Source organism: Neoarius graeffei, chromosome 25, assembly GCF_027579695.1.
Source record: "Neoarius graeffei isolate fNeoGra1 chromosome 25, fNeoGra1.pri, whole genome shotgun sequence".
Classification (NCBI taxonomy): domain Eukaryota; kingdom Metazoa; phylum Chordata; class Actinopteri; order Siluriformes; family Ariidae; genus Neoarius; species Neoarius graeffei.
In genome coordinates this window covers 22,095,882-22,121,151 of record NC_083593.1, presented here as the reverse complement: position 1 = coordinate 22,121,151, position 25,270 = coordinate 22,095,882, and the positions used below count along the sequence as shown (strand labels likewise).

Below are 25,270 nucleotides of genomic sequence, written 5' to 3'. Positions count from 1 at the left end.
AACACCATTAAATTAGTCTAGCTTAGGTGTCAATTGCTAATGATTATTGGGAATGGCAATCATTGATTTAAAAAAAAAAACTCCCTTAAAAGGACTTTATTTTATGAGCTAAAAGCAGTTTTACTCGAGTCTCTACTCCATAAGCACTGTTGTCATGGCTACTTGTAAACATAAGATACTCTCCGTCTGTCAGAAAATGCAGGTGATAGATGGATGTAATTGCTGGAAGAGTTTTATTTAAAAACACGCTGGCAAACAGATCCAAATGAGTGATCAAAAATCAGAATCGAGAAATGGCAATGGGGCAGCACGATGGTGTAGTGGTTAGCGCTGTCGCCTCACAGCAAGAAGGTCCGGGTTTGAGCCCCGTGGCCGGCGAGGGCCTTTCTGTGCGGAGTTTGCATGTTCTACCCGTGTCCGCGTGGGTTTCCTCCGGGTGCTCCGGTTTCCCCCACAGTCCAAAGACATGCAGGTTAGGTTAACTGGTGACTCTAAATTGACCGTAGGTGTGAATGGTTGTCTGTGTCTATGTGTCAGCCCTGTGATGACCTGGCGACTTGTCCAGGGTGTACCCCGCCTTTCGCCCGTAGTCAGCTGGGATAGGCTCCAGCTTGCCTGCGACTCTGTAGAACAGGATAAAGCGGCTAGAGATAATGAGATGAGAAATGGCAATGGTCAACCGAGGCGGAGACAAAGGGAAAAATCCAAAATACAAAACAGAGTCGGAAACCAGAATATCAACACAGTGCTACAAAAGGCTTGATAATGTGAGACGCTAGGTACAATGTGTATCCTTTGCAAAGTCTGTGTGTTGTGAGTGTCCTTGTAAGTGCACTGTGGTTGCGCTCTAATCCGGAAGAGGCGCATGGTAATTAGTCCTATTGGTGCTGCACGCGTGCACCTGAATAGCAATTCGAGGCATGCTGCTGCGTGTGGATGTGACGCTGTCGAAGACAAACTTCATATCCTGAACATCTAAAGTGTTGGTGAGAAAGCAACAAATTTGTCTAAAGAATATGGGATCCCGAAAAATTCGACTTCAGCTTTTAAAGAAAGAGCTCGGAGACTTCATCTGTAACTGGAATCACCATGATGGGCTAAAAACAAAGATGATGTGGCAAGCAAACGATAGCGAGTGTAACTTTTTCCTTTACGTCTTAAATATGTAAGTGAATTAAGCGATAATATAAATTAAACAGAGTTGGTCTTGTTTTATGTAAGTGTGTGTGTGTTTGGTGTGACAAGTGGGTCCATTTCAGTATTACAGACATTTGGTATAATGAGCTATTTGGATATCCCCCAAAGAGTTTGTTATAGCGGGGTTGCAGTGAATATAATTAACACAGATTAGATTGATTCTTGGCTTAACATTAGTGTGGTGAAATAAGTGCATTATTTTCATATAGTAGTGTTATTCCGCTTATAACACAGTGTAACAACTCTTTATGTCTGGGCAATGTGGAACTAGAAACAGGTGCTAAAATTCAAGGTACACTTTTAAAACCCCAATTCCAAAAAAGTTGGGATGCTGTGTAAATTGTAAATAAAAACAAAATGTGATCATTAGGTCATGGAGACTATATTTCATGAAAAATGGTACAAAGACCACATATCAAATGTTGAAACAAATTTTTTTTAATAAACATATACTGATTTTGAATTTGATGTCAGCAACACGTTTCAAAAAAGTTGGGACAGAGGCATGTTTACCACTGCATAGCGCCGTAGTAAGAGAGTCCGGCTGCTAAACTGGCCTGTCTGCAGTCCCAACCTGTCACCCATTTAAAACATTTGGCGCATTATGAAGTGTAAAATACGACAGAGGAGACCCCGAACTGTTGAGCAACTAAAATTATTATATATCAGGCAAGAGTCGGACAACATTTCTCTTTCAAAACTACAGCAATTTGGTCTTCTCAGTTCCCAAATGTTTACAGTGTTGTTAAAAGTAGATATGATGCAACATAGTGGTAAACATGCCCCTGTCCCAACTTTTTTGAAACATGTTGCGGACATCAAATTCAGAACGAGCATATAATTTTCAAAAAACAATAAAATTTCCCAGTTTCAACATTTGATGTGTTGCTTTTGTACTACTTTCAATGATGTATAGCATTTCCATGATTTGAAAACAATCCCATTCTGTTTTTATTTACAGGTTACACAGCATCCCAACTTTTTTGGAATTGGGGTTGTATTATTTTCACTTTTCAGTGACTACTACCCTGTACTCACACACCGTATGTTGGGGAACACAACTCACTCTCTAGTTACTGGCCACCTGAAAGACACACAGAGACACACATTAATAAACAGCCAGTAATTAAGACACAGGTGTAACTCATCATATTACCTGCTGGTTCAACCTGACTCTTCGCCGTGCACAGCCAACACTCGACCACACCCTTGCTGTCACATACCCCCACTGCCTGACTCAGGCCGGGTAACCATCCAGCCTGCAGCCTCTGCAACACTACATGCAGAGTTATTGCAAAGAGGTGCTGCTTGTGGGTATTGTGTTGCATAATCCACTATGACTAACACAAAGCAGTACCTGTGTGCAGATCTATCTAATGGCCCAATGAGATCCATGCCAATTCTTGTGAAGGGAATCTCACTTAACGGTAATGGGCTCAATGGTGCTTTTGGTGTGGCTGCTGGATTTACCAGTTGGCATTTGTGACAAGCTGCACACCACCTGCAGCGTGAATCCTTGGCTAATAGAAATGAGCCATGAGATGATTTAGTGCTTTGTCCTGACCTAGATGTCCTGCCATGGGGATTATGATCTGCATGGAATAAAAGTTCCCTAGGGCCCTTCGGGACCAACATCTTTATCGCCTCTTCCTTAGTCTGAGTGTCCTGTGTCACTCGATATAGCCTATCCTTAATAATGGAAAAATACGGAAAGGAAAGCGCAATATTAGGTTGGAGTTTCTGGCCATCGATCACTTTCACTTGGTCAAAAGCATGCCTCAGAGACTCGTCACGCATTTGCTCCAGTGGGAAATCCCCTGAGAGAGATGACACAGTGCTGACGTGGATGGTCCTGGGACTGCCTCCCCAGCTAACATTTTGGCGGGATTCCCCATGACGTACTACTGCAGGACCTATCCACTACTATCTGTTTTATTCACATTTTAAACTCCGTCCAATCTGTTCCCAGGATAAGTGGATGGGTGAGGCTCAGGCTAGCCACTGCCTCTACACTATGCTTTTCTCCCCGGAAATTAATAATGATGGGCATTAGCAGATATTTGGGAACATTCCCGTGTACACATCTCTCCTTCACCAGTCACGCATTTCCCAGTGCCCTGCATTGAATCAGGCTTTGATGTATGGAAGTCTGATTACAGCCAGAATCCACCAAAGCCTGATGTGTACCCCCTTGCATACTCGCAGAGACTTGGTATGTTCCTGCTCAATTGGGGGAAGTCTGCGGCGCATCAGGAATGCGAATCAGAATCCCCTCCCCTTTGCAGAAATGCTGATCCCAGGAAATCCCAGTTTTCCTGTTGCGCCGGCAGACCTGCCTGGACTTTTTCTCCTGATTTTGGTGGGCACAGATGGGTTCACCTGTGGGGAGAGAGAGGGGAGGTTAGCAGCAGCACAGACACGGGAGGAGAAAGGGGTGAAGAGACATGAAGACAGACATGAGTGCAGGGAGTGGGTATCGGGGGGATTGGCCCCCGTCTCCACAGGGCTGGGGTAGGGGAGGAGGGGAGAGAGAGAGGGAGGAAGAGAGAAACTGCAGGAGTGCCTATTCCTGGAAATGCTGTCAGGTGGTCCTCTGCCAGTCAGACTATCTCTTCCAGCTCCACTCTTCTGGCTCCACGTCGAGGTCTTGTTCAGCAGTTGGGCAACAACCTGCTGCAGTGTCACGCAGTCGATGACGTCCTCCATGTCGCACTTGTCTGCCAGCAGCCACTATCAGCAAATGTTTCAGCCTGCTGCGCGAACGCAAACGGGTGTCCATCTTCGCCGTAGGCCAGTGCACGGAACCGCTGGTGAGGTTCTTTGGGGCCGCAGCTAACCTGTTGCAGTATAGCCCAATTCAGCTCTGGGTACTCCAGCATGCTGCTGGCCGGGAGCTGCTGAGCTGGGCTTCCCCCGACAAGAGCGGCAATAGGCGAGCTGCCCACTGTGAGGTTGGCCACGAGCCCACCTCAACAACATGCTCGAACAGCTTGAGGAAGGCTTCTGGGTCGTCCTGCGGCCCCATCTTGACCATCTGAACAGGAACACTAGCCGCAGGAGTGACTGCTGGAGTACCTGCTAAATGGACCAAGCTCTGCAACACCTGCCGGTCCTTTGCCTGGGCCTTGCAAAGGCCCCGGAAGCACTGTTCTTGCTCAATGGACAGTGTGAGCAGCTCTTAGTGCTGGCGTTGGAGCTCGATGGTGAGGGTCTGGAGGAGCTACCTGACTGGTTTGGACTCCGTAGCGGCATTTGTTCCTCAAATCCCAGGTTTCAGCACCAGTGTAACAACTCTTTGTCTGGGCAGTGAGGAACTGGAGACAGACCCTCCAGTTCAAGGCGCACTTTTATTATTTTCACTTTTCAGTGACTGCTACGCTGTACACACAGACAGACCACACGCATTGTGTAACACGGCTCTCTGTCTCGTTACTGGCCATCTGAAAGCTGCACTGAGGCACATTAATAGAGAGCCAGTAATTAGACACAGGTGTAACTTGGTCAGCAGGTGTACCTGCTGGTTCAACCTGACTCCTTGCCGTTCACAGCCAACGCTTGACCACACTCTCGCTGCCATACAGTGATTTGCAACAATTACAATGTTTATTAATGAATGACTCTTCATGCATTTTATTTTATAGTTAATTTACATAGTTGGCTAATGTTGTGAAACATCCGAGAGTCAGGTTAGTTCAGATGTGATGGTCATTCTCTCACCAGCACCCCCCCCCCCCCTTTTTTTTTCTCTCTCTCTCCTTCCCCCTCTCTCACAATGCCAGCTGTTAACGGTTATGCCTTCCCCATGTGTGACTGAAAGTCTGTTATTATAGAATCATAACACATGGTTTGATTATCTGTGAAGTAAAAAGTATGTTCTGATTAAAAACTAATTAATCAGGGTGGTGTGATGGTGCAGTGGTTAGCACTGTCAACTCACAGCAAGAAGGTTCGAGGTTCAAACCTCACCGCAAGAAGGGTTGGGGTTCAAACCTCATGGTTGACTGGGGCCTTTTGGTGTGGAATTTGCATGTTCTCCTCATGCCTGTGTGGGTTTCCTCCCACAGTCCAAAGACATGAGGATTAGGTCAACTGGCTGCTTTAATGTGCCCACAGTTGTGAATGTGAGTGTGAATGGTTGTTCGTCTGTGTTAGACCTGCGATAGATTGGCGACCTGCCTATGGTGTACCCTGCCATTCGCCCGAAGTCAGCTGGGATTGGCTCCAACTTCCCCTGTGACCCTGATGGATAAGTGATATAGATAATGGATAATTGGAAGTAATTAATTAATCAAAAAAAATTATTTATTTATTAGTTTTAGAATGCAAAAGTTTGCAAAATCGATTACTCATTCAGGATTGGCAGGTCTGGTGCTGTTTTGTAAGTTTTAGCAGTTGATGGTATACTGGTGCTGCTAAACTGTTCCTCCTCATATTCTGTTCCCATTATCTGCCTGCACCCTCTGCTCCCTGCTCTTCCTCTGCTTCATCCAGCTTCTGCTAATTTAGTCATTTTGGCTATTTGTGTTTCTGTAAATGCAGCAATGCTGACTGCTGTCTCCTCTCACAGTAGCTGTGTAAAGACCACTCTACTACTTTGATCATTCAGCTGACATGGATGTGAACATTCACTGTTGTAAACTTCAGTTATAATAAATGCTTATAATAAATATAGAAATAAAATACAGATGATTTCTGGGGTGTGAGACCTTTTTCATGTTCTGCATCCACCCAACTGTGATGTAAATCCTAACCTTTCTGAAAGTTATTAGAGTGCAGTCTGTGAGGGGAGACCGTAGCGTCATTCATACACACACACACTCAATGTTTTTGTTCCCCCCCTTTATGTACAGTTGCAATTCTTGCAACACCAAATGCAGCAGCAAATGGCTATGGCAGCGGGGGCGGGGCCTCAGGCAGCACTGCCACGGCAACATTCCGCCAATCAACCAAGAAGTAAGAGGAAACGCAGCATGCCCCAGCCTCTCCCCAAATCATGACCCCTGACCTCGCCTGCACATCATGAGGAATACACTGTGCTTGGTCAGCTTATTTTTTTCTTTGCCCTGACTGTGACAACCAATAAATTTTTTTTTTAACCCCCCCCCCCTTGCGTTTGTAGCTAAGGATGTAACATATCCACTAATCCAACCTATTTTTTGAATGAGGATTTTTAGAGCTTGGGACATTTATTGAAGGTCATTTTTTTTTAAAGAAATATATTAAATGAGAATTCTTTGAGAATTCTTCATTGCATGCTCTTAATTTCTCTCCTTGCCATCATCCTTTTCTATGGGAGCCTTTTGGCTCATTGTGAAGAGAATCATAGAGATGTGCCTGAAAAACTCCTGCTGGTCATTTAGTTTTGTGAAAAACTTTTCTGCAGCTGGACATGGAGCTGGGCCTTTGAGTGATGGGCCTTGTTCTCCCAACATGCAATTATGTGTGCAGTTTTTCTACAGCACATTTTAAAATGACATTTTGTTTTACTGAAGCTGCAGTTTATGTATATTCTTATGGGTGGAAATTCAGGATCAGGGGTGTGGAAAGACATTTCTGAACACTGAGGCAGAAGTTTTGTAAATGGTCTTTGTCAGCAGTTTTATTGTTATAAAAAAAGAAAATATATATTAACAGTGGAAAAAAATACAACTTTTAAATAAGAAACTTGTCTCCTTGTAATTATTTTGATGAGCTTATGCTTTCAGTGACTTTGTCGATGAGTTTGTTGATCTCTCGATTTCGGGTCACAGCTCGATTTATGCAGTCCTGCAGCTTCTCTGCTGATAAAGAACTGCCCCCTGGGTGGGGGGGGAAAAAAAAAAGTCATGAGGTGGAGTCTATCTTAACTTAAAGGTTTACTATGTTTCCAATTCTATTTAAAATCAGTGAAGAAATGGTTTACTATGGCAGAAATGTACTGCAGAACATGAACCTGGTTTGTGGAAAGCACAGAGCCGATCGTCCTCATCTGTGACTGCGGTTATTAATGCTGTAGCCAGACTTTCCTCTTCGGTTGTTGGGTCCACAATAATCACTTCACTGCACAGAGAAAAGACAACACGTCCTATACAGTACATGTATCAAACAGAGAACAGTTCTGCAGTTTCTTGTATGACTAGGGAAATTAATCCTTGTCCCTCTTACAGTCAGGTCCATAAGTATTTAGACAGCGTTAATTTTTGTAATTTTGCCTTTGTACACCACCACAATGGATTTGAAATGAAACTTGGAGGAACTATGTAAAAATGGCTGCAAGTCCTAAACAGTTAATGTTTCATTTCTTAAACACCTTGAATTAAAGCTGGACGGCCTTTTGATTTCATAACATCGGTGAAATTTCGTTCCTTCTGAAATTTGGTCATTGTGATTTTGTTTTCTGTAATATCTCACAAAATATCAGGCTATTCTGTGGCTGGGAAGTTATTTAATTTGAGGGGATTCCTGAACAAATAACGTGCATAAAATCACTCGCTTCGCGTTGATAGAGGAAGTCCATGTGCTCATACACAGGTTTACCACCTTCTTCTTTTGGGTTTTACGGCAGCTGGCATCCACAGTGTTGCATTACTGCCATCTACAGGTTTGCCTTGACCATGCACTGACAGTTACATAATTCTGTCGCTAAATGAACAGCTGATATTTTTACCTCGCCTGCTACAGAGTCCACCAGGGGGGTGAGATTGTTTTCAGATGGCTTTTTTTTTTTGTAAACGATATTATGGGAAGACGGCTGGATCAACCTTAATGAAACTTTCAGGATAGATGGGCATTGGTCTCAAAACCTCCATTTTGAGGGTCATCCGATCAAGGTAATTTTTGTGTCTACTGCCTCATATATAGGCTGTAGTCACTACGTCATCGTGCTGTAAGAGTGTAACGATCGCGCACTGCGCATGCACATACATGTGTTCTGATTAAAATGGCCGGTGAGTGTATACAATTCGGTTCACCATACGAAATAAATGAACTGCTAAAGAAATCGCTTTCAGACATGTTTATGCTTATTACAGAGGGAAAGTGTGTTCCACTGAGCTCTAATGCCGGGCCATTTCCCAGAAATAAGAGTTTGGGTCAAGGTGACAGCGTGTGTATGTCAGCCTCGGTTCAGAGGTTTCAGTTACGAAAACTGTAAGAGGTAAGAGTAGAAATAATATAAAAGTACAGACACTTGGTATATTTTACTTCTGTGATTTTTAAATTGTTCATTTTTGGATTACGCTTCATTTTTGTGGCTACTGACTCAGACTAAAAATATGCATATGCGCTAGATTTACTGTATGGATATGGTATCAGAATTTTATTTATAAGCAGTAGCTACATGTACCCATAGGGTACCTATTTTTTTTTTTCCCCACGATATCTTCCTTTATATTCATCATAAGTGCTACCGGGCCAGGTTTGTTTTGCCTGGCAACACTTATTTAGTTTGGTTCTGCGTTTCCTTTCCTTTGCAACATAACGTCTTTTCTTCTCACTTTCGGTTACTGTAGTCCATCTTTGATGTTTCCTTCACACACTTGCGTCCTCCATTTTTCTCCATTTCAAATTTGTATCCCACAATGCCTTGTGTGAACGGGGAAAGCCCACCACGTGTGATGCATGATGATGTATCTTGAATTGGGTCATGTTGAAGCAGGAAAAAATAGTGGAGAATTTAGGACCACGTGGCCCTAAATTCATTAATTGTTCTATTAAAAAAAACGAAAAATTGGAAGTCTGTGATTTGAATTCAGTAGCTTTTGGTCCACTAAACAAAAATAACTGGGTGTCAGGTAAAAAATCTTATGACCTACACTTGAAAAAATCTGAAAGACAGTCTCCCTGTAAAGCTGAAAGTCTACACTTCAATCACATCTGGGTTGCTTCATTTCAAATCTACTGTGGTCGTGTAGAGGTGCAAAATACTTATGGACCTAACATTCTTAAAATCAGTTGCTGCTTATACAGCATGTGTTGCACAGACTAGCCGACGAACACATTCGCTAGGTGCAGTTGTGAGCTGGGGGAAAAAAGTAGTGATGAAAGCAGACTAAATGCTAATTCAGCTGTACACTGTGGAAGCAATGCTATGAAGTGACCCTTTTTTTTTTTTTGCCCCCTTTAGCTTTAATGAACCTTATCACTTTCAGATCACTATATATGAAGTGTAAAAGTCCCCCCTTTTTGTAAAATCCCACTCCTGCCTGATCCAGAAGGAATTCTGACCAATCCAGAGGCAATGATTTAAGCCAAGTCACGTCTGCTGCCAGATCTTCCACACATCCTTAAGTAGTGTTATTGGATATACAGATTTATTTATTTTCATTCTTAACAGTATAGTCTAAAGAAGAAGCATTGAAACTGGATCTGTAATTCATAGCTTATGGCTTACAATCTTTATAGCCTGTGTATGGCTGCTAACTAAAGAGACAGATGGTCTTTGCTGTTATCAGCACTAATAAAATAACCTAACAATAGTGATGCCCTGAAACAGATTTTGCTTTAATTATGGAAGTGTCAGCCACTTTTTGATTAACATGTAATCTAGTGTTTTGGTTTTTTTTAAGTTGTGCAAACCCAATATACAATACTGAACTTTAGGTCTAAGAGGTAAGTAGGATTCCAAAGTATAAGAAACAATAGGAACAGTTAAAATACACATGCAGTCCCTTCTCAAAGAGCAAGGCCAATTAGTTTTATTATATACACTAAAGACTGTATTGTTCGACTTACTCATCAAATACTGCAAACGATGAGGCAATGGGGTGCTTGTTGACCTGCAGACGTCGCTTGTGCTGCATATCAACCTCAGCTAAATCTGTCTCTTTGTTAATTGTGACTTTAGGAAGTTGTGCTGGAAACCAGATTAAAAAAAGTTACATATTTTCCTTACAAGTTTAATAAACAGAGGTATAATATTCTAAGCACTGCTTACCATTCTTTAATGCTGCCAGTAAGGTTATGACGCAGGCATCGAGTAAATTTCCATCATAGTCTAAACACATGATATCACAGTACAGGACCCAGCACAACTGGAATGTAGACACATTCAGTTCTTGATGGTTAAGTCCAAGTTGTTGGTTTTTTTTTTTTGCAAATGAAGTACATTTTAGAATGATTTTTTTTCCTCCTACCTTTGCCTTTTCAATGCACAAATCTTCTTTCTTTATAATGTTAGAGCTGCAATTACATACATTCAATTAGATAATTTCACTTTAAAAAAAAGTGCTATGTCAAATACAAAATTGTGAACATGCACAGTCTAAACAAACCATCACTGTGCTAACAGTTGCAGGGCTTACTATCATATCGAACTCACCATGCAAAGATATAATTCTGTTAAAGAATGGCAGTATGGCTCAGAAATACCCATGACCTCATTTATAAAACATCTGTACGAACAGATTTTAACTTAAATTAAAATTATTGGTAGGAAAATCGCCGGAAACCGAATCACAGCCCCCACCCTCCCGTTTACTCCTATGCTTGTGTTCTGCCACGTGAGGATACCTTGAATCGAAGTTGATACACTTGTTATATACACATACCGATTTGTTATTAATAAAGAGGCCACAGGTAGGAAAGATTTAGGAATACCTTTTCCTGTGTATGGAGGTTTCGGAAATCTTTCTTAGGTGTGTGTGTGTGTTTTGTTTTTTTTTTATAAATTCCACCCCAGGGTTTTATCCTCTTTTCAGTTATTGGCAAAGTGCTGCTTCTCTACAGTGCAGACAGAAACCAAGACTGACAAACACCTTCTCATTATCAATACACTTATTCTTCCACAGCTTTTCAAAATGTTGAACTCCTTCTGTCTGCATTTTACACTTAATTTCTTTATACAAAGCCTCAAACCGCTCTACTAATGTGAGCTAATTCTTCTCACTCATCGATGACGTCGGCGATGAACTGGCTGGCCACCTGAGCCTGTTCTCCAGGGGGACCGGGCCGAAATCTGGACGAGCACAGAGGCGGCAGATCCACATTTGGAACTGCAGCACAAACAGCCAACTTGAAATTTTAATCAGCAAGACAAAAGCAAAAATGTCCCTGTGATAACGACATACTCACGCTTACCAATATATCCCTTATCAGGAGCATCAGCAGTGGGTGTAGCCAGTTCCTGTATGAAAAACATATGGAGTTTTATGGAGATTTAGTCTATCAGTCGGATTTCAACTACAGAATACTGCTTACTGCTTTTACGCCACAGATGACGGTGGTATTTCCAATCTTCACCAATGCTGAACCATCCGCTGTGCTTATAGAACCTGTGAGAAAGACAAGAGACGCTGTTTTACAAATTTGTAAGAAGTCAGTGGTTTAAAAAAAAAAAATCTATAAATTTCTTATAGGTGTTAGTGTAACACAGATGGATGTTAAAGGGACAAACTGGAAAAAATTTATATATATATACACATACACACACACACACACACATCTCCATCCCTTCGTCTGTCTGGGGATACTATTATATGATCTTATACCAGAACAGGCTGCCATTTTCAACCTTACCATAAAAAGCAGCAATGGGCAGGTACATATCTGTTTTATTTTTATTTTTTTAACTAAAACATAAGTATGTTCTATAAAACAGCAGCACCAACAGAAATTAACCTTTCAGGTTCTGGTCACACTACAGCTTATGATGGGTTTGCGAATACCTGGCGATGAAAAATTGGTAGAATTGCCACCAGTCATACAATGCACAGTGAATTTTCTCAGAGCTTCGTGTTTTTTGGTGCGTCTCTGCCTCGTGAGTGGCCAAAAACATTGCGGAAAATTTCAAACGCGTGCATTGAAATTTGGTGCCAATGTTTTCAATCGGCACACTAAGTGGCGAATACTTGCAGAGGGGTTTGGGATTATTTCCCGAAGCTCAGGGAACCTTCGTTGAGCCTCTTGATGCATTCGTCTCAAAAAAAGAAAGCAGAGTATTTCACCAGTCATAAACATGGCTAGAAACAAACGTGACAGTGATGATAATACTTCACAAAGTCTCCGTGAAAACAGTGCCCTTACTGTATATGCGCGTGCTGATTGCGCTCGAATCAGCAGCAGGTGTTTGTCATAATGAGTGGGTCCCACGAGCATGCACAGCGCGCACTGTGAGCGAGTGTGGCCGCTTGAGATGCACCAGGCTCGTGCACGCAAAGGTGTGACAGTAAAGTGTTCACCTGCTGTGTGACCACAACTTTTCGCTCATCCGTACATCGCCATGCATTGCCTCATTTTCATCGATAACCCATCGCAAAGCCTCACGAGCTGTAGCGTGACCATAGCCTGAGGCATAGCAGCTAAAATCACTCATTTTCAAATTATTCATCTTCATTTTAGCCTATGTTTTGTGTCAATTTTTCTTTACAAATACCAATTTATTATTTATTAAATATATCTAATTTGTTCATATGTTATTCAGTCATAGTGTCATGTTCTTGTATATTGTTTCCTGTCTCTTTTTTACTTGCATTATCATGTACAATCCCAAATTATAAGCACTGAGCAATGGAAACGTGGTAAAAAGCCTGAAAATACAGATACACTGAGAGGTGAGATCTTTACTAGCACAAAGACGTCAGCGTGCACAAAAAGAGAATCCAATCCAATTCCTCAAATACTGCAAAAGAGGAGTGATAAAATGTACGACTTGTTTAATTCATTGTAGTTTATGTAGTTGCTGATGATCATCAAGCTACACTGCAGAGGATTTACAGTCGAAACAATGTGTCCTCTAGAAAGCACGTCTTTACTGCTCACCAGTGTTCAGTGTTGTAGGTCTGAACTCTCCCAGCTCTCTCCCATCTGGCCGGCAGTTTTCTTTCTGTGTAGAAGTGCATTGAGGGAGACCACGTTATACAGTACATCAGTGAACTGGAGCATTGTGAAATAATTAGACACTTTCTGCTGTATGATTCAAATGTACAAAACATGCACTGGCTAGGCCTGAGCTATGGCACGTACCAAAAAGCTTCTGTGGTACTCCAGTGGCTCTGCTGTTCTAGAAAACAATATGCGACAGATTTACTTCATGATGAAATTCTGAGTTTATTTTTTTGTTTCAATGTCTTTCAATGACAGGATCTATTTTCACCCTGGTCGGGGAGGAACTAAACTGCATTCGACTATGCTGAACTCCAACCAAGAAAAAAAAAAACAAAGAAAACGCCCCCTCAACTCAGAATTCCTGCTCAAGAACTCAGGATGGAGTTCAGCACGTGATATCAAATCAACATGGCTGCACGGAGCATCAACAATGATCAAAGTAGCACTTGTTAATTTTCAGTGAATGATGCTGTATATAAGTATTTACTTCAGACCGACCAACATGACAGACATATGAGCTTGTTAAATCTGTAACATACAGTTTGCTGCTTTGAGGAGGGAAAAATACATCACTCATCACAGCCACACTATATGGTCAAAAGTATGTGGACATCTACGCATGCTTGTCAGATATCCCGTTCCAGATTTAGTCCCCCTTTGGCATTATAATATCCTCTACTCTTCTGGGAAGGTTTTGTATTAGATTTTGGGGCATGGCACTGGGGATTTGTACTCACTCAGCCACTAGAGAATTAGTGAAGCTAGGGGTACAGTTGATGTTCCAGTTCATCCTAAAGGTGTTGAGTGGGGTTGTAGTACTCGAATCCAACTTGTGACTTGAGCACTGATGACTTGGATTTGAACCTGGACTTGTAAATTGGAGACGAGGACGGATTTTTTCTTTATTTTTGTGGCTACTGCCTCATAGAGCTGAAGTGAGGCAGTAGCCACTATGTCATAGTGTTGTAAGAATGAGTGTAACAATAGTGCACTGCGTGTAAGCATTACAATCACCAACATGGCGAATCGTGATCTCGCAATACGAACAGTTGATCTCATGTTATCAAAGGAGGTACACAAGAATGAGTGGCACTGTGTCATCGTGTTGTAAGAATGTAAAAATGAGTGTAACAATAGCGAAACTTCGGGGTGCTGTGGCTCAGGCGCCATACCATAAATCCGGGGACCCGGGTTCGATTCCGACCCGAGGTCATTTCCCGATCCCTCCCCGTCTCTCTCCCGCTCATTTCCTGTCTCTACACTGTCCTATCCAATAAAGGTGGAAAAAGCCCCCCAAAAAAATCTTTAAAAAAAACCCCACAATAGCGAAACTTCATAACCAATCAGCACTTATCAAGTTCGATTACCCGTTCTACTTCTAGATAAACTTCAGAAACAAAATAAGAGCAAGTAACTAGATACCACTGCATAGTATAGGATCCTCTCTTATTATTGCTACTGTTGTTTCACAAACATCTGATATACCGTTATACTAAAATTCAGCACATAGTTATTAGTATACCACCAGAATTGTTTTTATACTGTTGTTAAAAGTATAATTGGTCAAACTTCTGCTATTCACTTTAATTTTTTAGAGTCTACACTACATTTGTGAAAAAAAAATATGCTCATTAGTACTAAACAATGCTTCTAAGACAATTTGTGAACAAGCACTTTCCTACTATTTTGAAAATAGAGTTCACAGCACTGTATTTTGAACAAAACACAGTAAACAAAATTGATAACTAAAACACTACACACCCTGATGCTGCTCACAGCTCGGTGATGCCTGTAAGAGATGAGGCGAGTAGAACTGATAACATGTATGTGTTATACTGTATGGACATGGGATCAGAAAACCATTTTATTTATAAGCAGTAGCCACATGTACCTAAAGGGTACCTATTTTTTGTAACATGCCATAATAATTTGGCATAAGATATTTATATCTACATTACGTTTTGTACTAATTTCATGCAACAGTGTCATATCCGCGTACCTTGGCGTGTGCGCGCCGTAAACGACTCGCACCTGTACAGGAATAAGGCGCAATCATCGCGCCTGTATACAAACTGTGTAAACGCGCTTACCAGGGCTCCCACTGGCGCTCGCCATTGACGAACATAATCCATCAGTGACGAAGAGAAAATTACTAGCAGTCGTCACAGTGACTAATGTATTTGTCGTATTTATCCTAAGTCATCTTTTATAGAAATCCCTCAGGCCAAGTTTACATTAGACCGTATCTGTCTCGTTTTCTTCGCGGATGCACTGTCCGTTTACATTAAAACGCCTGGAAACGCCGGGAAACGGGAATCCGCCAGCGTCCACGTATTCAATCTAGATCGTGTCTGGTCCGGTGCTGTGTAAACATTGAGAATACGCGGATACGCTGTGCTGAGCTCTAGCTGGCATCGTCATTGGACAATGTCACTGTGACATCCACCTTCCTGATTCGCTGGCGTTGGTCATGTGACGCAACTGCTGAAAAACGGCGCGGACTTCCGCCTTGTATCACCTTTCATTAAAGAGTATAAAAGTATGAAAATACTGCAAATACTGATGCAAATACTGCCCATTGTGTAGTTATGATTGTCTTTAGGCTTGCCATCCTTCCACTTGCAAGTGGTAAGTGATATGCGCTGGGATCACACACACAGCGGCTCAGTCCCGAATCACTGCTTGTGCACTTCACTCGCGCGCTCTGTGAGCTGGGCAGGGCCGGAGTGCGCACCCTCCAGAGGGCACTCGCTGTTCAGGGCGGAGTGATTTGGAGCGCAGGATGCCTGCGGAGCCGAGCGTATCCGTGTATTGGTGTTGCTGTGTGCACACTAATCGTTTTAAAAACGTTAATCTGATGATCCGCTGATACGGTCTAATGTAAACCCCACCTCAGTTTGCTGAAATCCAACCCCAGTGAAGAGACAGCGGGAAGCCAGAGTATCAACAATGAGCACGTGCTTGTCGATTTTTATTGGTCACTACACTTAATGACCACACGAGCCCAAATTTTTGACCAATCGCAGTGCATCTGGGCATACACTGCGATTTTTTCAATCGCGGTATTTAGCTGCTGCTCACACTGTACGAATGAATCGCAGGGGTAAACAGCACGCAGCTTACGATTCCTGTTCTCACACTATACGATCCGATGCTCGGATGCGATCTGACTGCTCACACTGTACTTCCATACTTCCAGATTCTTGTATCCGGAACTGCAACGTAGTGTTGTGACGTTCGCGAACGAACCGATTCTTTTGAACGGCTCCTAGGCATGAACGATGAGAACCGAGTCTCGAGCTGGGGGAGCCGTTCTTTCTGTCGTTCTTTTTCTGTACTGTGTTTCAGATAGTTTATAATGTTGTTGTGTGATATTAATGATAATATTGTGGGAAAACTACTTTGCACGGACGTTCATTTTGTTTGTTCTATTTTTGTGTATTTTATTTATTTATCTGTCTAGTTCTATCTATTTTGTATCTCAGACTTAAATATTTTTGTAAAACAAGTGTTTTTCTATAAAATATTCTTGCGTTCTTGATAACTATGTTCTTGAGTGGGTTCTTTTTTTTTTTTTTTTACAGAAAAGCCATTCTGCATGGACATTCATTGAAGCCCTCATTGTTTTTTAATGGTTATTTATGAGCGTTTAGGGGTTACAATAATGTAAGTCTAGGTTGCTTTCTATAAAAGGTATGTCCAGAAATATTGATGCCACTGTCTAAGCAGAGGGATCTGGCTTCTTTAGACGCTGTCTTCTTAAAACTGAATAAATATTTTAAAAAAAGAGCCAAATGAGCCAGTCTTTTGAACGGCTCTTTTCAAAGAACGGATCACAAAGATGCGGATCCCATCAAAGAGCCATAAATCCCATCTCTAGTGTGACAGGTTGAGGTAAATCGGCTCGTGACACTGCTTCAGCAGTGCGATAGTCTCACGATGGGCGACCAGGATTTCAAACATGTTTGATTTTCATCTGATTGATCGGGAGGAGGTCGTGAGGTGTTAATCGCTTGTCGTTACCCCATGTATACTACACGATCCGAGACGCACGATTGAGCCAAAAATCGACCCGATCTCCAAAATAGTCGCACGAGTGAAAATCGTGTCAAAATCGGGCCAAAAATCGCACAGTGTATGCCCAGCCTTAATCAGCCTGGTGCGGTGACGTAACAATCTCTGCTTGAGCCGAACAATGGTGCAGTCTAAACTGGTGAAGTTTTTTTTAGCTTCTTCAAGCACTGAAGATTATTTAAGCGCCGAAACAGCCACAGGGGAGACAGAGTCCCAACCGTCCAAGAGCACATCGGACAGTGTCAGTAATACAAGAGTCGGTGTAATTTATAATAATAAAAAAAAGTGCCAAAGTGAAAGTGCTGTCAGAAGGGCTCTATGTTTCGGGCTGCGAGGTGTGTTGAGTTTCCGCGGCGTCATTCTGTGTTCGGTTTGTAAATCGACGGCAAATTCAGGTTCCTTCACTGTTGGTTGTTCCAAGATTCTTCTTGACTCTGTTCAATTGGAAATCAAGTTTTGTGTTGAAGTAAAAGGTAAGGGGAGTCCTAATATCCCTTTTGAATAATTCCCTGCTGGAATAAGCTCAAACTAAAGAGGTTTATTTTAGCTTGATGGTGCACAGGGCATCCCAAATCAAGTCTCTCTTATCAGAGGCTGGAGCGGAGCCCAAGTTTTATATGTAACGGAGAGGCGTGTATCTGGATAAGTATTTGAATTGTGACAGTTTGACTGGTATAAATTAGTCTGGTTAACACCAGACCATATCACAAGTGAAATATGGTCTGGAATCCGCCTATTGAATTTCTCGTAGGGGAGGTGTGGTTTACGATTGTCAACGGCCATTTATTGGACGTTGCGAATATCTATCATTTGGCGTATACGTAGCCCATGGCCAATCATGGTAGTTGTACCCGGTGACATAGTTAGAGCGACGAAGAAGACGAAGAGGCGAAGAAAGACTAACGCCAAACGCTGTTCTTTTTTTAAAACAAACTTTCGCTCTAAACTATTCAGAACAGTGTCTAAAGCTTGATCGAAAGTTTGGTTCGTATCGTTCGCCGCCTTGTTAAATGTGATCCGTAAACAGTCCCAAATAAACTACAAGCTTCCGTTTGTCGAGTATGACGCGTCACCGTCTTTCCACCCCTCCCCACTCTCTGATTGGCTCCCTAACTCAGGCGAGCCTTTAGACCATAGTTTCCATGCTGTCTTTTCAGATCGGAACGATTGTGCAAAGCAGCATGGGATTTCCCAGGCTAGGTATAAACCAATCCACTTTGATAAGTCAGTAACTAAGAAAAGAAAATGCAGACAAAGTGAAGAATATTTCTTTGACCTGATTTTTCAAGGGAAAAAAAGTGAATATTTTTCAGAACCCATGGGGAACCCTGATTTACTTTGCGAAGTATTAACTTGCTTTGCTGACACGTTACTGAGCCTCATTTCCTCGTTTGGGTTCCTGATCCGGGGCAGCATGGTGGTGAAGTGGTTAGCACTGTCGCCTCACAGCAAGAAGGTTCTGGCGAGGCAAGGGCCTTTCTGTGTGGAGTTTGCATGTTCTCCCCGTGTCTGCATAGGTTTCCCCCCCACAGTCCAAAGACATGCAGGTTAGATTAATTGGTGACTCTAAATTGACTGTAGGTGTGAATGAATGATTGTCTCTCTGTGTCAGCCCTGCGATAACCTAGTGACTTGTCCAGGGTGTACCCTGCCTTTCGCCCATAGTCAGCTCCAGCTTGCCTGTGACCCTGTCGAACAGGATAAGCCGCTACAGATAATGGACGGGTTTCCTGATTTCCTGTTTCTCATCTTTGATTCTGCCAAGTCTACGATAGTCTGTTCGTGCCTCATGCGACCTATTGCCTGTTTTACGATTTTTGCCTGCCGTTCTGAATTGCTTACCTGTCTTCACTTGTATTAATAAAAACACCTTCTGCACTTACATCTGTCTCCCAGCCATCTCTGACAGAATACTTCACATTCCCTGACAAAGAGAAGCACATTCACCTGTTCATACGTCATGTTCAGGAACAAACTAATGTTAATGGCGCTAAAAGAGCCACCATCAAATGGTGCGGTTGGAGTCTTGTTCTCAGACTCCATTTTTTTAAATGACTTGGACTTGAACACTGGGGACTCGAGGTTAAGTGACTCGACTACAGCACTGAGCAGGGGCTTCAAAGTTTGGGAGAATAGCAGGGCGCAAAATGCACACAAAGCGTGCGGGCGGGCGGGCAGGCAGGCAGATAGATATGCAAGTACGAATTTTTCATGGGGCGGGATGGTTTGGAACAGGCCATCTAAAATTGGGATAACATTTACCCGGGACGGGTATTTGAGGCGGGTCGTCTAGCTTAAGCTTGATTAGCGTTGTTACGCACGCCAGTGTTTCCCACAGAAATTTTGGAGACTATGGGGGAGGCGGGGGTTGTTTAAAATTGAGTGATATGTTAAATATTAAGTTATTACTGAAAAACTATTGATTAAAAAAAACAGACACTGAGAAATGGTCCTATAAACAACTTTACCAATATTAAAGATTATCAGGACTACAAAAATGCAGAAAAATAGGCTTTACTTATCCAAATGCACCTGTTTGTTCAAAAGTTAAAGTGCAGAGAACCTCACAGCACAACATGAAGTTACCTTAAAATATAATATAAATGCCTCAGCTTTCATGTAAGAAAAAAAAACTATTAATACTAGTGCTGTGTGCAGGCAGTCTCTCCTGAAGACTAAATTAAACAATAATTATAAACTAATAAAATAAATGGCTCAGGCTTCATAGAAGAAAAAACAATTTGAACAGGATCTCACAGTATGATGCTGAAGCTGCCTAAACAATGGAAAATAAAATACCATTTTGGCAAAAACGTTGGCATCCATTAATTTCTTGTATTAAGTAAAAAAATATGTTGCCAGATACTGCTGACGTTTTCCAGCCCAAAATATGTTCAAAACCCGCCAAAATGCACTTAAAACCACCCAAATTGGGCGGGAAAACGCGCAATCTGGCAACACAGGCGGCAACACAGGGCAGTAATGGCTGCACTCGTGTCGAGGATGTAAACACAGTTGACGCGGCAACGGACATACATGACATAGTGGATGTAATTTACGTTCACAACTTTTTTTGCTGTCAGAAATATTTAATATTAAATTTTGCGACTCGACTGACAATAGCCGGCGGCATAACAAGCCATAGCCGGCGATTTGCCGCCGATGACCGGCTACTTTTGCGACCGCTGACTGAGGTGAGGGCAGGGATCTGTGCAGGACACTTCCGTGTCTTCATGAACCTCCCTGTCATGCTGGAACACGTTTGGGCCTCTTAGTTCCTGTGAAGTGAAATCGTAATTCTACAACATACAAAGACATCCTATATTACTGTGTGCTTCCAACTTTGTAGCAGCAGTTTGGGGAAGAACCACATCTAGATGTGATGGTCAGGTAGTCAAGTTTATTTCTATAGCACTTTTAACAATAGACATTGCTGCAAAACAGCTTTACAGAATTTGAATGACTTTAAACATAAGCTAATTTTATCCCTCATCTATCCCCAAGGGCGGCACGGTGGTGTAGTGGTTAGCGCTGTCGCCTCACAGCAAGAAGGTCCGGGTTCGCGGCCGGCGAGGGCCTTTCTGTGCGGAGTTTGCATGTTCTCCCCGTGGGTTTCCTCCGGGTGCTCCGGTTTCTCCCACAGTCCAAAGACATGCAGGTTAGGTTAACTGGTGACTCTAAATTGCCCGTAGGTGTGAATGAGTGTGTGAATGGTTGTCTGTGTCTATGTGTCAGCCCTGTGATGACCTGGCGACTTGTCCAGGGTGTACCCCGCCTTTCGCCCGTAGTCAGCTGGGATAGGCTCCAGCTTGCCTGCGACCCTGTAGAACAGGATAAAGCGGCTAGAGATAATGAGATGAGATCTATCCCCAATGAGTAAGCCTGTGGCGACAGTGGCAAGGAAAAACTCCATCAGACAATATGAGGAAGAAACCTTGAGAGGAACCAGACTCAAAAGGGAACCCATCCTCATTTGGGTGACAGACAACATGATTAAATTGGTCCCTTTAAATGATTAAAGGTAGGATGGAACAGGGACAGACCCATTTATTCCCCCTCTCCACTCCGTAGCTCGAATGCACAGCTTGAAAAATGGCCAATTGTGAGATAATTCAAATGCAGCATCACTTCATCCTTACTTAAATGATGCAGCAGCACTTTAGTGTCTCTCAGCTCTTTCTGGAACTTTCCAGTTCTTGTCTCTTCCATTTCTACACCGAGTTTCTCATTAAAATGACATTCAGTGCAAGTTGCTGAGTGATAAAAGAAGCGCTTTTGTTTTTAGGAGCCAACTGCAAAACCTGACTGTTATGCTGCAGTAGGTTAACTTCAGAAGTGGGAAGCTATAAAGCAAACACTTGCATATACAGTATCACTAATTCCAGGTCCTACTTTGTTTACTCGTGGGCGGCACGGTGGTGCAGTGGTTAGCACGGTCGCCTCACAGCAAGAAGGTTCTGGGTTCGAGCCCAGCAGCCGGCAGAGGCCTTTCTGTGTGGAGTTTGCATGTTCTCCCTGTGTCTGTGTGGGTTTCCTCCAGGTGCTCCGGTTTCCCCCACAGTCCAAAGACATGCTTTAGGTTAATATGAGACACCCTTGGGCTGAGGTGCCCTTGAGCGAGGCACCTAATTCCCAGCTGCTCCCTGGGTGCTGTTAGCATGGCTGCCCACTGCTCTGGGTATGTGTGTGTGTTCACTGCTTCAGATGGATTAAATGCAGAGAGGAATTTCGCAAGTGTGTGATGAATAAAGTTGTGCTTTCTTTCTACTCCTGATGTATAGACCCCTTCGCAGTAAACGTCATTCATACGCAAGAGGAAACTGCTCACGCAGCCTGGACTCAAAAAAGACTCAGCGACGGTCAGACTGACTTTTGGCGACGGTAGAGACAAGAAGAAATATTTGGAAGAAATGCCTAGTTGTTGTGTTGTCGGGTGTCAGAATCGTAGCAGTGATGGGGTTAAAATGTACAGAATTCCAGCAGGATCTCACCCATTCCAAAAAAAAAAAACTCGCCGACGTCTATGGCTACAAGCCATCAAACGTGTAACCTGGGATGAAAGCACTATCAAAAATGCGCGGGTTTGCAGCACCCACTTCATCACAGGTAAGATCAGGCTATTTATTAAATCTTTCTTTTTTATTCTTTCTAGTCTTCGTTTATTGATGTAGCAAAATACTTTGGTAACGTTTGTCTGATTAGCTGGATCATATTTACACAATGTAATGAATACTGTTAGCATGTTAACTTAGCTTTGCATGCAATTTTGTTTGTAGGAGATTACTTACCCTGCCATACATGTGCAATTGACTGTCAAAACGTAGCCTGGGCCCGCCCATCCTAAGCGTGATGCAACACGAGGGCCTGTTCCAAGCTTAAGGCCTCTGCATGCTCTTGCGACAAGGTTTTCGCAGATAGCTTTTCGCAGACAGTTGTAATTTATCGTTGAGCGGGGAGTAATGGGCGTGCGCGATGTTATTCACCGGCACAACGCAAGGGGGCGCGAAGTCGCTAGGAGTAGTTGGTGGGTGTGGTTAGTGGAGTGTTTATCCTCCGGTTACTTATAATGACTAGAACTTTTTTTTTTATAATGACTAGAACTGGAGTCGTATAGATGTACGTACTTCCTCAATCAACCGCTCTTCATGCTGCTCCATCTTCGCTCGTGTTTTTAAAAATGCCGGTCGTGAAAACAAACCAAACTGGGAAAGTAGGGAAGCGGAAGTGCGTGTACAGCGGATGTAGAGTGGACCAATCAGAGCCTTCTTGTCTGCGGCGCTGTATGCGAGGCTTCTGCGGTGGTCACAATTTTTGGGAGGTGCACGCAGAGCGTCTGCGAAGGTGGGGGGGCTACGCAGACACTGTCTGCTACGCTATCTGCGAGGACTGGGTTGTCAGTATAAATTGGCCTTAATCTGGCCAGGCAGGCTATCTACAGCATTTCCAAGCTCCCGAAAAATCGGGAACCAATCAACTTTGAGCATCTCCAACGGCCCTGGGTAGAGGCGTGTTCAAGGCAGTGACGTAGTAGAACTGCGACCGGAAGCCATAGATTGTTTACAGAATCTATGCCGGAAGCGCTTCATTCACATCACGAACATGGAGCAGCGGCAAGCCTTTAACACAGCGGTAGATGCTGTATTGAAAGCATTCAACGGGAAGTTCTCATTGAAAACGGAGCAAAGAGCAGCCCTGGAGGTATTTATTGAAAGGAAGGACGTTTTCGCCTTGCTCCCGACCGGCTTCGGTAAGAGTTTAATCTACCAGTTAGCCCCGTCGCGTCACATACGTCAGAGGAAAGAGTGATGTGATTGGTTTAAGCTTCGTCACAGCCTTTTCTGGGTTCGACCAGTAGCAAACTGGCATTTCAGGGAGGCGGGTCAACCACGGGCTCTGGGAAACGGTTGGGCTTAATAGCTTGGCCAGACCAAATGCTCGTAGAGCTTTGAAGTCGCGTTAGCTAGGCTAGTCAAAACGTAGCCTTCCAGCTTGTTGTATATCACCCAGGCTTCATACATAGCAACCTTCTGACCTTGACTTGGTAAGATTTTTTACTTCAGAGCACAGAAGTTTATCAATTTCAGTGTAAAACACGTTCTGTACATGCCCGCACATAATCATATGCGTAACTTACTAACATCGTCCGTCCACTCTTTAATTAAATGCGGATCCGGTAGGCGAAGTCCACTTGTTAGAGTTAACTTATTTATGTAGCATTCTCGATCTTGTAACGACAATTGTTTTGCATAATCTGACAGCTCATAATGCCGGTCTATGGGCAGCGCCATTGTTTCTGAGTCCAGGCTGCGCGCGCATCCTAGCAACGGTCGGTTTGTTGCTGAACTCGGAAGAAACTCCACTCCGAGTAGGATTTCCGAGTTGAGGGGGCGGTTGCTTTGGTTCCTTGCTGTCTGTGGTCATGAATTACGAGTTACGAGTATACTCTAGTAAAGGCATCAAATTATCCCTCATGTTTGAAATTACTGAATATTTTCCTTCTCATTAAACGCCACTGTAACTGTACTAGTAAAGCCCAACTGAGAACTGCGCAGTAATAAAACACGTTTGCACCAGAATCCCTAAACAAAATCACAAATACTTCAATATAAACACATCCGATCTCCACTAACTGACTGAACATAATCTGATCTCACTGCTAACACAGTTTAGAAGAAAACACACGGACAGTCACTGCGTCATACTTGTTTGTTTGTTTGCTAACTGGCTAGTTTGCTTCACTATTCTCACCAATTATATCTAAAAACTCGGATAACATTAAACGAAGCCGAATAAACGTCTGCGTTGTCCATCTACTCATGCAGAGCTCAGCCATAACGCACTTGTGCACTTACTTGAAACCAGCCGCCATGATGCAAAGAAACCTCACGTGGAAAAGGTCAGTGACGTCATTAAGCGACGCGTAAAAATCCAGACCACTGAGCGCTCAGTGATGCAGATACGCCAACAAAGCCGCCATTTTGAAAAGGGCAACTCTCTCGTGGAACTCATTGAATTCAATTCATTAATGTACGATTAATAAACTTTTGTAGAATTAAACGTGTCGAAAGCAACAAAATGCATGCTCAAGACTGACAGGTCTTCTGTAGGGGTATAATCATCGGACGTTTTGGATTTACGCATCGACGTAAACGGAAAAGATAAAGCTAAATTGAGGCAGTAATCGTAAATCAGCTGTTATTGCTTATAAATCGATTATTGCAGATTATACTTGATTATAAATCGATTATTAAAGATAAAGTCCAGACAAAATAATTGTTTTAAACCGTTGTGTTAATCATTATACTTATAGGCTAGTAAGATAACTCTGATGCTTTCAAATAGTCCTTTATTATATTCGCGAATATCACATATGACCCGATTCACGGGTATCGTCAAAAGTCAAATCGCTGCCTAAAGTAATAATCAAAATTGTCTCGTATCTTGTGGAAGTTATTTCTCCCCAGCTACTCCTTTGGCCGAAACTCAATAAAAAGTGCATTTTTAAAATTAATATTTACATATGGAGTCTGTAACAAAGAAAATTTCGGAAAATCACTGATGAAAACAAGCAGGCTGTTTATACACCGTGACTGTACATTAATCCGGGCTGCGACTCAGAAGGTAGCAGCAGTGGCGACACTACGTCAGTGGGACTTCCGGGCCAGCAGGTGGCGCAGCCGTCAAACACCTGCAGCTC

General features: G+C 42.8%; 2 protein-coding genes across 6 annotated transcripts in view; one reads left to right on the top strand and one right to left on the bottom strand.

Annotated features, from left to right (window-relative positions):
* supt20 (SPT20 homolog, SAGA complex component) overlaps positions 1-6,861 on the top strand; it is a 62,934-nt gene extending 56,073 nt beyond the window's left edge. For all 4 annotated transcript variants that reach the window (XM_060909697.1, XM_060909696.1, XM_060909695.1 and 1 more), the window contains one exon: positions 6,048-6,861. In XM_060909697.1, the coding sequence (XP_060765680.1) occupies positions 6,048-6,154 (107 nt within the window). In that variant the 3' untranslated portion in view covers positions 6,155-6,861. The remainder of the gene's footprint in view (positions 1-6,047) is intronic.
* On the bottom strand, positions 6,770-24,483 carry exosc8 (exosome component 8). Of its 2 annotated transcripts, none has more exons than XM_060909699.1 (11): positions 24,426-24,483; positions 13,138-13,174; positions 12,934-12,997; positions 11,374-11,447; positions 11,254-11,299; positions 11,063-11,168; positions 10,311-10,356; positions 10,112-10,208; positions 9,910-10,030; positions 7,130-7,236; positions 6,770-6,995 (listed from the first exon to the last, which is right to left on the bottom strand). In XM_060909699.1, the coding sequence occupies exons 1-11, from the start codon at positions 24,440-24,442 to the stop codon at positions 6,877-6,879; spliced, it is 834 nt and encodes a 277-aa protein (XP_060765682.1). In that variant the 5' UTR covers positions 24,443-24,483; the 3' UTR covers positions 6,770-6,876. The 2 variants fall into 2 exon arrangements, with proteins under 2 accessions (XP_060765682.1, XP_060765683.1); XM_060909700.1 differs by lacking the exon at positions 24,426-24,483 and adding an exon at positions 22,362-22,384.
* Between the last annotated feature and the right edge of the window lie 787 nt (positions 24,484-25,270).